The sequence below is a fragment of the Thalia democratica genome, chromosome 9, assembly GCF_965202585.1.
Source record: "Thalia democratica chromosome 9, ktThaDemo2.hap1.1, whole genome shotgun sequence".
NCBI classification, from domain to species: domain Eukaryota; kingdom Metazoa; phylum Chordata; class Thaliacea; order Salpida; family Salpidae; genus Thalia; species Thalia democratica.
This window is the reverse complement of record NC_139173.1, coordinates 17,960,389-17,975,257: the sequence shown is the minus strand read 5'-3', so window position 1 is coordinate 17,975,257 and position 14,869 is coordinate 17,960,389. Positions and strand designations below refer to the sequence as shown.

Below are 14,869 nucleotides of genomic sequence, written 5' to 3'. Positions count from 1 at the left end.
TAATAAAATCTGTAAACGGTTTAAGGGTAGGAAGAAAACACTTTTACGAAACCATATTTATCAGAATAAATAAAAGTATTGCTAATTACAAGTAATATAGTAATCGTTTATATTTTGAAACTAATCTAATTGAAATGCAATACCACCTACAAATTGTAACTTAAAAAAATCATAAGTATAAATAATTGTATAACATTTTTGTTTGAAAGAAATACAAAGGAACGTAAGTAAGATTGAAACTTTATTTAGATTTAATAAATAAAATGACACCGATCGGGTTAACAGCGGAACAAGCTAGAGGAAAAATGATCAAATGCTTGTTTTGTCCTTTTTCCGGCTCGCACACCAGCCACATCATCGAGCACATGTGGCAACAGCACCCGTTGTTGATGAAAAGAAAGAAAAACTTGCTGCCAATGAGGAAGAGGCCGATTTCGGAAAGTCAGGTCGCCGACGCTGAACTGGTCAAAGTCGCGCAGAACCTTCAGGCGGCGGGAGAGCCAACTGCGAAAAAGTTCAGTTCATCCTGGAATCTGACGGAAAACAGTCTGTCGCACGGAATCAAAAATTTGTTGGTTAGTTTTTTTTTTTAATTATTTGTCGTTGAAAGAGCTATATAGAGCTTGTCAACATTGGTTTATGTATTTAATAATCATAAAAAATAGTCTAATGGAGTTGTTAAAGTAGAAGCTTATAGCACATTGAATTTGTTTGGAGGATTTAACAGTTATCTTACAGTTTTAAATGTCACATTAACATAATTTGTTTCCAATATATAAATTAAATCCACATAAAAAAAAACTAATTAAGGCAAGGAACACTTAGTTTTTAAACTTGTAATTATAGAAGTTCTATCGAAAGTAAGACTTTAAAATATTTTTGTATACAAAAAAAAAACTGAAAACCATAGTAATCATTAAGTATAAACAAACTTACGGTTGACGTTTTACAGAAAGATACTGAAACTGACCAATACATCAAGTTCGGAGAAGCGTCTTCATACAAAACGTTAAGAAATGATATGAAACAACCGCTTCAGAGAAAAGCAGAAAACATTTGCATGCCAACTATCAAACACTCCTACTCAGATGTTGCATTAGACTTAAGGTAATTTTGTTGTTAATTATGCAAAAAGTCAGTTTTAGGATCTATATTAAAAATATTTATGTGTTTTTACAATGCTTAAAGAAAACTTAATCTTACAGGACCCACTTGCGCAAGAACATAATTGTACAGAAGACGGAAAACCAAAAGAAAGAAGCTATTCGGTTGCAGGAAGACAAACCAACTACTGATTGCATTACAAATAGCCCTACTTTTGACAAAGAGCTACCTAAAAAGAAAGAAAAAAGTCTTGACTTTTTATCATCAAAAGTATCTTACCAATCGAATAAACAACCTTTTATTTCTTCCAATTACTTTACTCAAGTGCTTAATCAATGTTCAGGCTTAGACATTTTATCTACTGTTGCCACTCAAAAGCTAAAAATAAAAAACGATTTCAGCGGTGTTAAAAGCGAGGCGGATACAAAACCTATTACAAATGAAGTTCTTGATGTGTCAAAAATTTTATTTCAAGCCAATATAAAATCTACAAGCAGCGATTGTTTAGCTGAAAACCAGGCTAAAACGATTTCAAAACCAATCATGGATGAAAGAAGAGTGCAACAGTTGGAAAATAAAGTAAAGAACATTAACTGCCTCGACTACAGCAAAGGCATGTTTGTCATTCCCCTCAAAATTCCCGGTCACGGGTACAAAAAAGTCAAAGTTAAAAGGGTTGGTAACAGCTACCTTGTATTGTTTCCAGGGGAGTCAGTACCCAGGTTTTGCAACCTTAACGCCACCAGTAAACCTGACCTTACATCAAAAAATAACGTACCTTCTCAGCAGTCATGTTTGAAAAATCTGTTTAAACAAAAGCCCAGTGAAAAAAGCCTGATGAAGGAAATTTTGTTAAAAAAAAACAAGCCGGTCAGTGTGTTGAACTAGTATCTGTATAAGTTAAAAACTTTATAGACATCACTTTTTATTTTCGTTCTAATTATACATTCTTTTTTGTTCTTACTACTTTTTATTTATTGTTTCCTATCACTCTAAAACCACTTGTAGTAATTTTTTGCACAAGTTTTGTTTAACCTTGAAACAAACTCCACATTTTAACTCCGCATTAAAAGTAGTTTCTGTACATTATACGCCATTGTCTGATATTTTATTGTTTTTATTTAATCTAAGGCAAGTCATCAAATATTGTTTAGTTTAGAGACTTTTCATATACTTTAAAAGATTGAGCTATTAATTTCACGCTAAAATCATTTGTGTTATTGTGCGGAAATAGCTAAAACTTTGTTACAGCCAAAAAATGCTCTGGTATATTTTTGAAATACAAACTAGTTTAAGTTTTAGTTTAAAGGTTTAAAGCAAGTGTAACTATTTAAAATATTTCGTAGCACATTAAATATTTTCATGACATTTTAGTTACTGTGCATCTTAATTCAAAGGATTTACCAGAGTAACAAAAAGTGCTTTCCTTTACAATGCCATGTCGTGTTTGTAATTTGTTTGTTTAAATTAATAAAAAACTCATATATGTAGGACTCATGTTTGTAGTAATAAACATAAATAGTGCTTTAAAAACTATACTTTATTTCAAAGCATAAAAATTTATTTTTAAACGTATAATTAAGCTTAACTTTTTCAAATATCCTAACATAAGATGAGTAACGTGTACGTCCCTCGAGCCGGGTCCGGCCCGTCAACAGAAATTTACGGCGCGTGATGTATACTTTTATTATACGTTAGAAAGAGCTGCAAAAATCAAATAAAATGGAGCTTTATGATAACAAACATGTGAAAATTTATTTTTTTGGATTTTTAGTATATAGCACAGTTAATAATTGGGTGCACGACAATTCAAATGGAGACAATTCAAATTCTAAAAATAAAGTATAAAAGGCCACAACTTAAATAGTAGCATATCTTTGAATAATATAAAAAATATGTATGCTGATTTTATTAATATCTACAAACTATTTTTTTCTTTTTGTAAAATATGAAATATTTATTTCGATATGGCTAAAATAAGTTTTAAAGTATACTTATTTTTATTATTTTTTTAATATCTTAAGAAATTTTTAATATTAAAAAAAAAGAAAAAATGGCTTGTAGATATTAATAAAAACAACATACATATTTTTCTTTATTTCAAATGTATAATACTTTTTAAGTTGTGGCCCTTTAAGTTTATTTTTTAGAATTTGAGTTGTAGAAATTTGAATTGTCATGAAACCTTAATAATTAATTGTTTTATTTCAATTATCTTTTTAATGATTTTACAGATTATAGTACACATTTAAAAAAATACACGGCACGCTATAGATTTTTTAACAAGTTCGGTCCACGAAACTTATTCTGGTGAATCTGGCTATTAAAAAAGGTACTAACTAAAACAATAAAAATTATATATTTCAATTACATACTTTTTTTCCCCAAAGTTTTAACTTTAAAAAAATGTTTGAACTATTTATAGTATAATCTGCAACCCATAACATTTTTTAATAAAAAATGTTTTTATATAAGAAACTAAAAAAACACTTATTTTGACAACTTTTTATGAAAGTTTATAACTTTGTATGTGAGTTTTTTGACACTCAAAAGTTAAAGATAAACATATAGAACTTCTTATTAATAAAAGCTTAAAACTATAAAATTTAAGTTTTGTCTAGAAAATGTGTGAACCAGGTACTCTGAATCTTAGTGTCAGGGCAATGCTTTAAATTTTTCTTTAAATACAGTAGAAAAACTTAGTTATTCTAAATAAGTTTTATTTTATTTGAAAAGTTATACTGTATTAATTAGTTATTTAAATGTTTTTTAAAGATTTTCTGGTTTTTCTCGCTATAGAGCGACTTTGCTTTTAACTTTTTTTCTACTTAATAAGGAGTAAAAACAAATGTTTCAATGATAATAAGTAGAAACTGAACGTTAGTAACTCACGGTATATAAACTAATATTCCTATTTGTTATAAGTAATCTAGTTTTAATAGAATAGTTTTGTTCAAATATAGAAACTATTAACTTAGTATCGATCTTACCCTTGATTTTGCACAAATAAACTAGTAAGTTTTAATTAAGTTTGTATGTGCTTAGCTTTTTATTTAGTATATCATGATCTAACTTTTTACATAATAGTTTTTAAAATTAAAATAACACAGAAATAACCAATTACTCGTTGTTTAACATAACTTATGGAAAATCATACTACAAATTTATATTAGATTGTAAATACAAAATTTTATTAAAGAATAAGTTTATTATAACTGTTTTTGCAAAAATAGATTAGTACCACATTTAAAAACTTTTGTTAAAAATATTCAATATTAGTTGTTGGTAAAAGTAACCATAAAACTGGCTTATTAACCCTCAAATCTTGGTGGTTGAGACAAATTTGTGATTAGACGGGGAACTTTGAAACAACAGTCGTCTTCAAGATCTAAGCGTAGTTCGAATTGACGATGCGACCACTCATTCTCACCAACATCGTAGCAGTAGTACTCTGCAGCCTGTGTCTGAAAACAGATATCTTGTCTCCTATCGCAAAAGACTGATAAAATGTACGCATCAGCGGTTTCAGCTTCATCAAAACCCAAGCGTCGCATGCGGAATCCAAAACTTCAATGTTCCTCGCCGAAACGGCACAGCTTGTTCCCGCCAAAAGCTACCAGCCGGTGGTTTTTTCTCAGATCAGTCAAGCGTGACATTTTCGCCCACTCGTCTGCCACGTGATTTTACTTTTGTTTACTGCCACGGCATCTTGACGGTCGCCACGAACAACGGTCCCAGCGCAAGTGACGACGCCACATAGGAAGACGGCGCAGTCTAGATTTTAAATGATAAACAGTATAAAAATTTATTTTAAAGAAGCGGACCGAAAAGTATGACCATTACTAAATCTATAGTAAAAAGCAAAACTAAAAAAAATAAGTAATACAAACTTTAATTCTAAAAAGCAAACCTGTAACAAGGAATAAAAAAAAACTTAATTAAAATAACAAGCCGGAAAAGAAAGTAAAAAAGGCAAAGCTAAAAAAAAAAATAGTATGAAATTGAAAAAAAAAGCTTTAAAAAACAACCATCTCAAAAATATATAACATAAAAATTAATAAAAAGATGAACAAATTTTAATAAACAGTTAATAAAAAAAAATGGTAAAAATAAAGGGAACCTGGCCTGCTTCATTGCGGCGACCCGCTTCCATTTACTGTTTCCGATGTCGAATTCTACGCAGGCGTCGACGGTTTCCGTTTTGCTGCGGTCAGTTCCGCCAATAAAGTATATTTTTTCGAGGAAGGGACGCGCGAAAAAGTGTATTTTCTGCCGCCTTTGGCAACGTTTTAGTGGCCACGGAGTACCTAAAAACGTAAAAATGGGAATTCTCTTCTTCGTTTGAACAGCCGTTTGTGACCTTTTCGAACCAGATACCGTTTAGGTTGTTCCTATTGAAAATTTTATGTTTTTGGAAGTTAAAAATTTATTGTATCCATAAACTAAAATACTGAACATTTCTCGACTGCAAAATCTATTTATACAGTAAGAACTATGTTTGTCACAAAAAACCTGTTTTTATGAAACAAGATATAATTGACTTCCGCAAGACATTTTTTAAATAAAGAATCTTTCTGCAATACAAACATTAGAGCCTGTTCTGATAATGATGGAAAATCGAATTTTGAAGAAAAGGTGTTTTGCGAATATTATTCTTTCTTCAGGGTTGCCCCCAATCCAATCAACTGCTGCATTGATTACTTCAATTCTGATAAAATATGCAGATCGTTGCTTGAGAGTATTTTGGCGACGAGGTTAAAGATTAACTCTAGAAAATTTTCAGATTCAGTAAGACTTGTAAAACAACTTTTATGGAATGCAAATAAGCTGCAAAACGGAACGGGGTAACGCGTAAAGATAACACAAGCTAAATGTTACTAGAACGTTGTAATATTCATTTTTTTCTCGTCGTTTTTTAATATGTCTTTATTTGTATCTCTATCAAGAAGTTCTGCACTTAATTTTATGGATGCAACAAACTTGCTTTTCTCTAATGTTTTTTACCTGAAAAAGAACTAAGTTAAACAATCATACAAACATTTTAAAAATATACCTTTTTAAGTCAATAACTAGTTTTATACTTCTTACAAGATTACTACAAACCAAACAAAATATTAGGTTTATATACAACAGCATAGTAACTTTTTTTAATCTGTAAAACATTATTCAAAATCATTATGTAAGTCTAAACATAATATTTTTTGTTAGTTTTTGGGTTAAAACTTCTAACTAAGTTAAAAAGTTTAAGTGTAGTTGTCTTTAATATTATTTTATTTATAAACAAATAATACTTTACCTTTATCAGCAGGAAAATTTGATATGAGTTTGTGTTCCTTACAAAATTTCACGAAACTACCATTTTATAAGCGTCTTAACATTTTACTATAAACTTTGCAGTACATTTAACATTTATTTTTTTTCGCTGAACTGAATTGTTGGTTACTTTCTTCAATATTCATATTTCTAAACAATGGAGTTCTAAAACAATCTTTAATTTATACACATCATTAGCAATTTTTTGAAATATTTCTACAAAAAACAATAATTAATTTAAACTTTAAGTAAGACTTTTAGAATAGTTTTTATTTTATTTTATTGCAATTAATAACTAATAAACCTACAACTAAACTGTGAAATTCTGTGTTAACAACAATGTTAAATGGTAGTGATTTATAACAGTTGTGTGTTGTAAGAGGAAAAGTAATTTTCTACTAGTTAATATGTAAATTTACTAAGTATTTTTAAATTATAGGTTCGAAAATTCCACTGGTAAAAATTGAAAAAAAACTTAATTATTTAAACAAACTTTTACATCCTAAGATCTGATTCTAATTTTTTTATAATTTTATTTTTCGTAGGAAGAATATGAGAGTAATATTAAAATAAAAAACTAAAATTCAAGAACAAATGTCCTTAAAAAATTAAGTAATTGAAAATAGTAGTACGGTTAACCAAAGGCCTGTGCTTACTTAATAACTTATTATATGTTAAATTTGGAAAATTTAAACATTTGATAAAGGGTTGCACAAAAAAGTTGGAAATATCTTGAAACAAGCTGTAAATAGTTTAAGATATAAATTCACTATGATATCATTTTAAACTTGTAATTATTAAGAGCCTATTTGCAAAAGTAAACACTTGCTTCTTTGCATAAGGTTTTGAAATAAAAATGATAATTCACGTAAATAATTGAAATAATACTTCTAAACTAGATACTTTACCAAAAACTGTTAAATTCCATTTTGTTAATCTTTAATTACTTTCATTTATTTAAAAAAATGATAGCGATTTTCTTACACTTTACACTGTTTTTTAAATAAGTTTTGTAAAATCAGTTTCCCGCACAGTTTTCAACATATATTTTCTTTTTGATATTATCCTTGTTATCAGCTTTACAAGTTTAGAATCTTATAGTTCATGATATACTGAAAGTATATAAAAAATATACAAACAAAATTTAACAAATTTCAACATCGTTTTATAAATTGTATTATTAAAATGTACTAAATGCTCTTTAAAAAAAAAGTACGTTCTACCACACTTAAAAAACTTAAAATCGCGTCTTCACTGATCACACATATAACTAATACTCGAACAACATTAAACTTCATCAGAAGAACAAATTTCAAAAACATGCTTGGTTTTTGTAAAATTTAATTGTCCTAAATCACTTTTATATCCCAAGTTGTTACTCCTTAGCTCTCTTAGCTACCAATGATTTTATTAGGTGGCTTCAATTGAAATACAATTATTTGTCAGAATATTTCTGATTAGAGTTCCTAACTAATGAAAAAAGAGCTTTATGATACTTTTTTCTTTGGCTTAGTCTGAGTTTGTAGAAGGAGTCTGAATAGATTGGATAAGGAAAAAAACATTATTTGCGGTTTCACTTGATTTATGTAAATCCTTTGACAATGCTTTGTAGATGGATATTGCTAAACAAATTAGAATGCTCTGGCATAAGAGGTAATATATATTTATTTATTCAATCGATTTAGCTGAAAGGAAAAAGTTCGTTAATTTTTGTGGATGTGAATCGACATGTGAAAAAATTGAAGCAGGAATACCATAAGGTTCAGTCTTAGGATAAGACGTTAGAAGGTATCCGTGGTGTGCGATTCGATAACCGAGATGTTTTTGTACACTAGGTCATAGAACTAAATGTTTTAAGTGTTTTTTGTCGTTCAATAAACACAAACGAACTCTACTGTATTATTACAAGTTTATGACTTACAAAACTATACCAGCTAAGAGTTTTAAATTTCGCCGATGATACCTTACTATCTATATTCTAGAACATTAATTAAATGATAAAATGTGTTAGCTGTACAAAATTCTCCTTATATCAATAATAAAAATCTATCAAAAAAAATAATTTTTACGTAAACTAAAAAACGTATACACATAAAAAAAGTTTTTCAAAATTTATTAACTTTTAAAATTGCCTACCCTGTTTTTTGATTCATAATGAACATAAATGATAAACCAATGCTACATAACTTGATAGGAGTAACTATTCATTGTAAATTAAACTGTTATCACTATAAAAAAATGTTTTTATAGATTTTTATTTAAATTGACTTGTCAAATATACTTCAACAAAGTTAGTTGTTAGTTGTTTTAAAAAACCTAAAAATAAATACTTACAAGTTAAAGTTCACATTAGCAAAAATAGAACTTTTTAAAATGTGTGTTTTTTTAATATGTGTTTATAAATTGACAACTTTGGTCTATGATTGTATATGTTTTAACAGGATTTTTATCAATATAAAATGTGTCTAAGTTTTGAAAGAAAACTTCAAGGGTTTTTTTTCTTTCTGACTAAGATCTGTATTTCATTATATTATTCAAACTGAAAAGCTTAATTGTTGTAGCCAATAAAACTTCAACTACAAAAGTTAACTCAAGAATCGGGAGAGTTTTAAAACTAACTGACTGGGTTTAGTTTTTGTTAGTTTTCGTATTTTCTAAGTGCTAAATATTAAATTAAGCAATTTTACGTTTTCTAGACATTTCTTTAAAGTGTAAAAATTGATATTCCTTGGAGCCGTACATAGTTTTTAATTTATTATGTTCTATGTATTTTTTTGATTATAACAAGCTAATATAGTATACCAGCCAGAGTTTATATTTTAAGCAGACAATTATCCTACATTTAATACCATTTTTCAAGTTTCAATCATCGTCGTATTTTATTTTATTTTTTAATAGTTTTTAAGTCGTTTTTCCTTACTAAGTTTAAGTTTTTTGATTGAAAAAAAAACCTTTTAATACCACAAAACAGTTGATGTAGATAAGTTTTGTGCAGCTCGATGACCGAGAGGTTTTTTTGTACACCAGACTTTTTGACCATATTTATTAATGACTTTCTTTGTTATGATATATTATTGTTTTGGTGTTCAATAAACTAATTTTTTTTGTTGAACAAAAAATATATACAAATTGTTAATTTCTAAACCTAAATATTTGTCTTTATAATTTTGTCAAAAGCTTCAAAAATAAACATAAAGTTTTTTTTACTTTGTTTTCTGAAAAAAATGAGTTAGTACAGTTTCTTTTAAGTAAAATACTTTTAATAAAGGTTATTGTTAACTCATTAATTAAATAGCTTTTTCAGCCAAAAACCAAAATTAAAGTTTTAAAGTTAATGTCTATCTAGTGATCAAATGATAAATCAATAAGACTACTTTAAAAACTTATGTCTAGAAAATTTATAACAAATCAAATCAGAAAAAAACAATTCACTTATCTAGCTTTAAAACAATTAAACAATTTAAAGTTAGTTTCTGAAAACTTACGAGAGTTTTGTATTGTTAATAGTTTTTTTTTTACTTTATAAGCACATAAAACTGATAACTTGGAAGTAATGAAGAATTTTTTATTAAAAACCGTGAAGAGATAATTACATGACTGTTTAGAGCTGAGGTTCGAAAAGTTCAAAAAACTTTAAACGTGATTTTTAGTTAAGGAATACTTATTCAATAGGTGCGAGTTAAAACTTTTTTATAATGAAAGTTTACAAGTATACTGTTTATTTGGCTTGTGAGTTAACTGCCTCCCGTTTTTTTTATTTACCTATTTGCTCTTATGTTTATACTTAAAAATACTTATAAAAAGTACTATGGCCTGCCAATGCTATAATTATTTTAAGGTGGCTCTTTTAACATAAAAAGTTGCACACCCCTTGTCTAGAGTTAGCTTATATAAAATTATTTTTACCTGTGTTAAGCATTTTCAGTTGTAAAAATTGACAAAAATCTTTAAGCTTAAGTTAACGACATATTTTGCTAATTGCCACTTAGAATATCAGACCCCAAGCCCTCATCAGACTGAGACTTTGTTACTTATTAAGTTTTAGTTTATTAGTATTTAGTTTTATATAAATTAGATTAAAAAATCTTAAAGAAAAATATTAAATTTGAAAACATGTCAACTTTATCATAAATTCGGGATGTTGAATTTATACTTCATTGTTTTATTAAGTAAAATAGAGTCTATTAACAGCTGTAAATGTTTCAATTACCTTTTTGTAATGACAACAATTATAAAGTTTTATTAGCTAACAAACAAAAAAACAATAAATTTTTGTAAAATACCAAGTAAAGTTTTCGATTTTTTTTGATAAATAAAGTTCTTACAAACTTAGATGTTCATTGCTAAAAGTTAAGTGGTAATATATTTTCGAAACAACTAACTATGAATTACAAAAAAACGGTTTTCTCAAAGCTTGATAAATAAGAAACTAATATTTTGTTAACATAATTTTTTGTTTTGTGTTTTTCTTTAAGTATTATTGCTTATGTAGAAAGTTATCAAAGTCTTTTTTTTAAGTTGTATACGTTGAAACATATAAATAATTTTAATAAGCACAAATGTTTAAAAGAAGTAATAAAACCTTAGTTTTGAAAACTAGATATACTTGTTAATTTGTAAATAAAACACTGAAAAATTAGTTGATAAATATACCAGTAAAAATAGAACTTAACTAAAAACTTATTTATAAATTTTTCTTACTTTAGGTCTTTATATTTATATTTAACGTTCTTGTTGAAGTAAAATTTACTTTAAAACAGATAAGTTTTCAAAATTGAGTAATTTAATATTGTCAATTCAATAATTGTTTCCTTGAATACAATATTGATCATGAACTGTAATATATTTAAAAAAAACGACATTCAATAGTTCTGAAATCCCCTTTAATGACTACAGTAAATAATCTTATTGCCATGTTTAAAGTTAAACGATGTAGACATTACATGTATTGATAATATTTAAAAAAATCTTTAATCAATTAAAAAGTAAGATTATTTACTAAACTAACTAGACTCTTTATCAACTCCAACATATTAATTTTCTAAATATAAATTACAGTTGTTAAATCTAAATTACAACATAAAGTTTATAAATGGCAAAGAGGTTTGAAGGTTGCCACGTGTGCCTGGAAGAAAAATCCCGAAAAAACAACAAATTTCACACATGCAGCGGACGGGGATGTCAACTGACAGCACATCAGGCCTGTTACGGCATCCGGTTGGGGCCAAACGGTGAGTGGACTTGCCAATCGTGCCAGTATAGTTGGCCACCTAAAAGTGTAAGTTGCCGAATGTGCCCGCTGGTAGGAGGTGCTATAAAACGCAAAAGGAAAAATACAGGTTGGTGCCACATCGTCTGCGCTCTGTATATCAAGGAAGTATCTTTTGAAAATAATGAACTGAGGGAAGAAATTAGTTTTGCCAATGTTCCAGAACATATAAATCAAAATGAATGCTATATATGTACAGATGAAGGAAAGTGTAAAATTTGTGCTGATTATGGAGTTCGTATCACGTGTATAAGTAAGGAATGTACTAAAAGCATGCATGTCACTTGTGCTCAACTCAGAGGATTGTTAGTGGAATACGTATATGATAGAAAAAGTTACTATGTTGGGTTTTGTGATGAACATTTACCAGAACATAATAAAAAAAATAGGTCTTCTGATTTAAGAAAATCAATTGAGAAGACTTTGTACTCCGACCAAATTTGTAGTGAATGGAATTCAGATGAGCTTTCATGTGTGACGAATCAAGTAATCCTTAAAGTTAAGACTAAAAGATCGTCAACTGTGATAACAGAACATTCTTCTAAGAAAATGAGAGCTTCCAAAAAACTTATAGACCAATCAAAGGAGCTGAATTGCAGCTTAAAGGACAAAACTTTAGTTTCAAATAGTAAACTGCATTCTAACATAAAAAGCATTAGCAGTGACGTTGTTCAAGCAATTGTTGAAAATAATTCTGCTCTTCCTGAAACAGGACAGCAACTAACAACAACAGTCATTCAAAATGTTGAAGTGCAGAAGGCAGAGCCTAGCTATGAAGCTATTCTTAAAAGTCTTCCAACTAAAAAAAAAGAAAAATATATTGAAGATTGGTTAAAAATTGATCGATAGGGCACTAATTAAATTATAACACCAATTGGTTAAAGTTTAGAAAGTAAAAGTTGAACTGTTGTATGACCTCCATCGTACTTTAGATATTAAAACTGTTTAATGTGATGAAATGATACATTTGTACATTAGTTTAACTATTTTAATGCTTGTTACAATTTTGAGTCTTTATATTGATATAACTTTGAATATTAGAAGTCTCTTATATTTTGTATAAGTTATCGAAGTAATAAATTATCATATTATAAAATAAGTATTGTTACTTTTTATTTTGAGTCCGTACAACTTGCTTATGTGAAACAACGCTTTAAGTTTTTAGTTTTAATAGTTTTTAATGCAGTCAAAGGCTGTCAATTGAAAATAAAAATACCAGACTAAAGCAACATAAAACCCGCTCTCGGCGTTCAGTTATTGAAGGAGTAAAAAAACTTATGTATAATTTAATGATAACTATTTAAACTATCTTCAATTTGAATCGCATTGTTTTCAATCATTATAATATTTTTATTGCCTGACTAAGCTAGTTGTTTTGTGACATAACTGTGTACTTACTTTCCCTAGCCCGTCACCTCTTATAATACAAATTCATTTTACTTATAAGTTTTACTTTTTCATTTTTATATACAAGTTTTGTTGCACAAGTAACGTTTCAAACAAAAACTATCACAAAGTTACAAAAGAAGCATAAAAGATAAACTGTGCAAATGCTGTAAAGTACCCTGCTCTTTAAACTACCAATGCTAAAATTGTAATATAATCTGTAGAGCAACAGTAATGTCATTAAAGCAACCATACAGTACGTGGGGTCTACAGAAAACAGTTTCAAAGAAATAATTGGAATACTGAATCTTCTTATCAATAATGATAAAAGACATACAACAGAAATTGCAAAAATTATTACATATTAATAATTACAAATATTATATAGTTTTATAACAGTGGGATTTAATATTAAGTATTTTACTTATTATTAACTATTATCTGTAGAAATTATTTTATTTTAATGAAAAACATGTGTAAACCCATATTATTCTATGCTTCTATTCTTTCATTACAGTAATTAGTTTTTTACAGAACCCACTTGAAGTGTGTTGATTCGTTGACACACAGAAACATATGTTGGTAGAATAAAGGAAGATTACTGTACAATTTGTTTTTATTTACCAAAAAATTATTAAGTTATGAAATTGGTTTGATCTGATAAATCAAATTAAGTTTTTTGATAAAATATGTAAAGTTCTGGTACTACCAAAAACATTGCTTAAATCAATTTTCAAACTCGCTAAAATGAAAAGCTGAACTATACATTCAATTGATGTAAACTGATGTAATATTTAATGCAATAATAGTGGCGTCAATATTCTTGACTTTGAAACGCTTACACATCTTGGACTAAACTCGCAAGAAAAATACTACATGTAATAGAAGCTTACCATAGTGGTGCACAATAGACTTTATTTTGACGCTTGAAGGCTCAAGGCTAGATAGGGTAAAGTGCGACTTGTGGGACGGATTGGACCTGCCAAACAGTAATTTATGGCACGCAACGTGATTTTCAGTTTAAAAGCAACTTGTGCAAAAGAAACAAAATGTAAATTTTTTTTAGTTGATATTTTCAATTGAGCTTTTAATTCAATATTAGTACACAGTAGTGCTGATTAAATGATCATTTAATTACAAATTTTATTTTTAAGAACTATTTTTAATTCTACAGCATAGTTTACAAAAAATATGCAAATAAATTTTTAAACAAGTCTGGCACGCAAAAAAATCTTTTAATTACAGCTGACTAAAGTCTTTAAGAAAAGAACCATGCTGCAACAGAAAACGAGTCGCTTATAATTGCTTGGTCGTTTGAGCAAAAGAAATAAATCACCAAGGTTAGAATTTCTTTATACCTTAAAGTATTTAGTGCTAAACAAAAAACGTGACAAAGTTAGTCTATTAAAATGGTTTAAAGAATATAATTTCTTAAATTAAACTTTTTCATTATTTTTTTAGTAATATTTCTTTTTGTATTGCTTTTAAAATCTATATAATTTTGAAATCAGAAAATAAATTAAGAAAAAACAACTCAATTTTTTTTTTTTCAAAGTTTTTGTTACTGGTTTAACATGTTTACTTTTCTTGGAAAACAAAACACACCGGAAAGGAAAAAAAAAATTTAAAAAACTTACCTTTTTTGGATATTGAAAATAATGACTAATATATCGTGAAATTATACGTAAAATTTTGCTTTCTTTTAAATTTTAGTGGTGATAATTTTTTCACTTGACTCTCTGTTATTACGTCATCACTGGTATAAAGCTTGTGTAAAGCGATTACAAGCACAGAAAA

The 14,869-nt window shown here is 27.8% G+C and overlaps 1 protein-coding gene across 1 annotated transcript; it reads left to right on the top strand.

Moving 5' to 3' along the window:
* The first annotated feature begins 253 nt into the window (after positions 1 to 253).
* Positions 254 to 2,574, top strand: LOC145844130 (uncharacterized). Its single transcript, XM_082951490.1, has 3 exons — positions 254 to 575; positions 953 to 1,107; positions 1,206 to 2,574. Exons 1-3 carry the CDS (start codon positions 264 to 266, stop codon positions 1,990 to 1,992), a joined length of 1,254 nt encoding a protein of 417 aa, XP_082807616.1. The 5' UTR covers positions 254 to 263; the 3' UTR covers positions 1,993 to 2,574.
* The last annotated feature ends 12,295 nt before the right edge of the window (positions 2,575 to 14,869 follow it).

Excerpts from the sequence above, each read along its gene's own strand:
- LOC145844130 (XM_082951490.1), top strand. The coding sequence starts at position 264 with ATGACACCGATCGGGTTAACAGCGGAACAAGCTAGAGGAAAAATGATC. Across the intron at positions 576-952 it reads ACGGAATCAAAAATTTGTTG|AAAGATACTGAAACTGACCA; the intron begins GTTAGTTTTTTT and ends GACGTTTTACAG. Across the intron at positions 1,108-1,205 it reads GATGTTGCATTAGACTTAAG|GACCCACTTGCGCAAGAACA; the intron begins GTAATTTTGTTG and ends TTAATCTTACAG.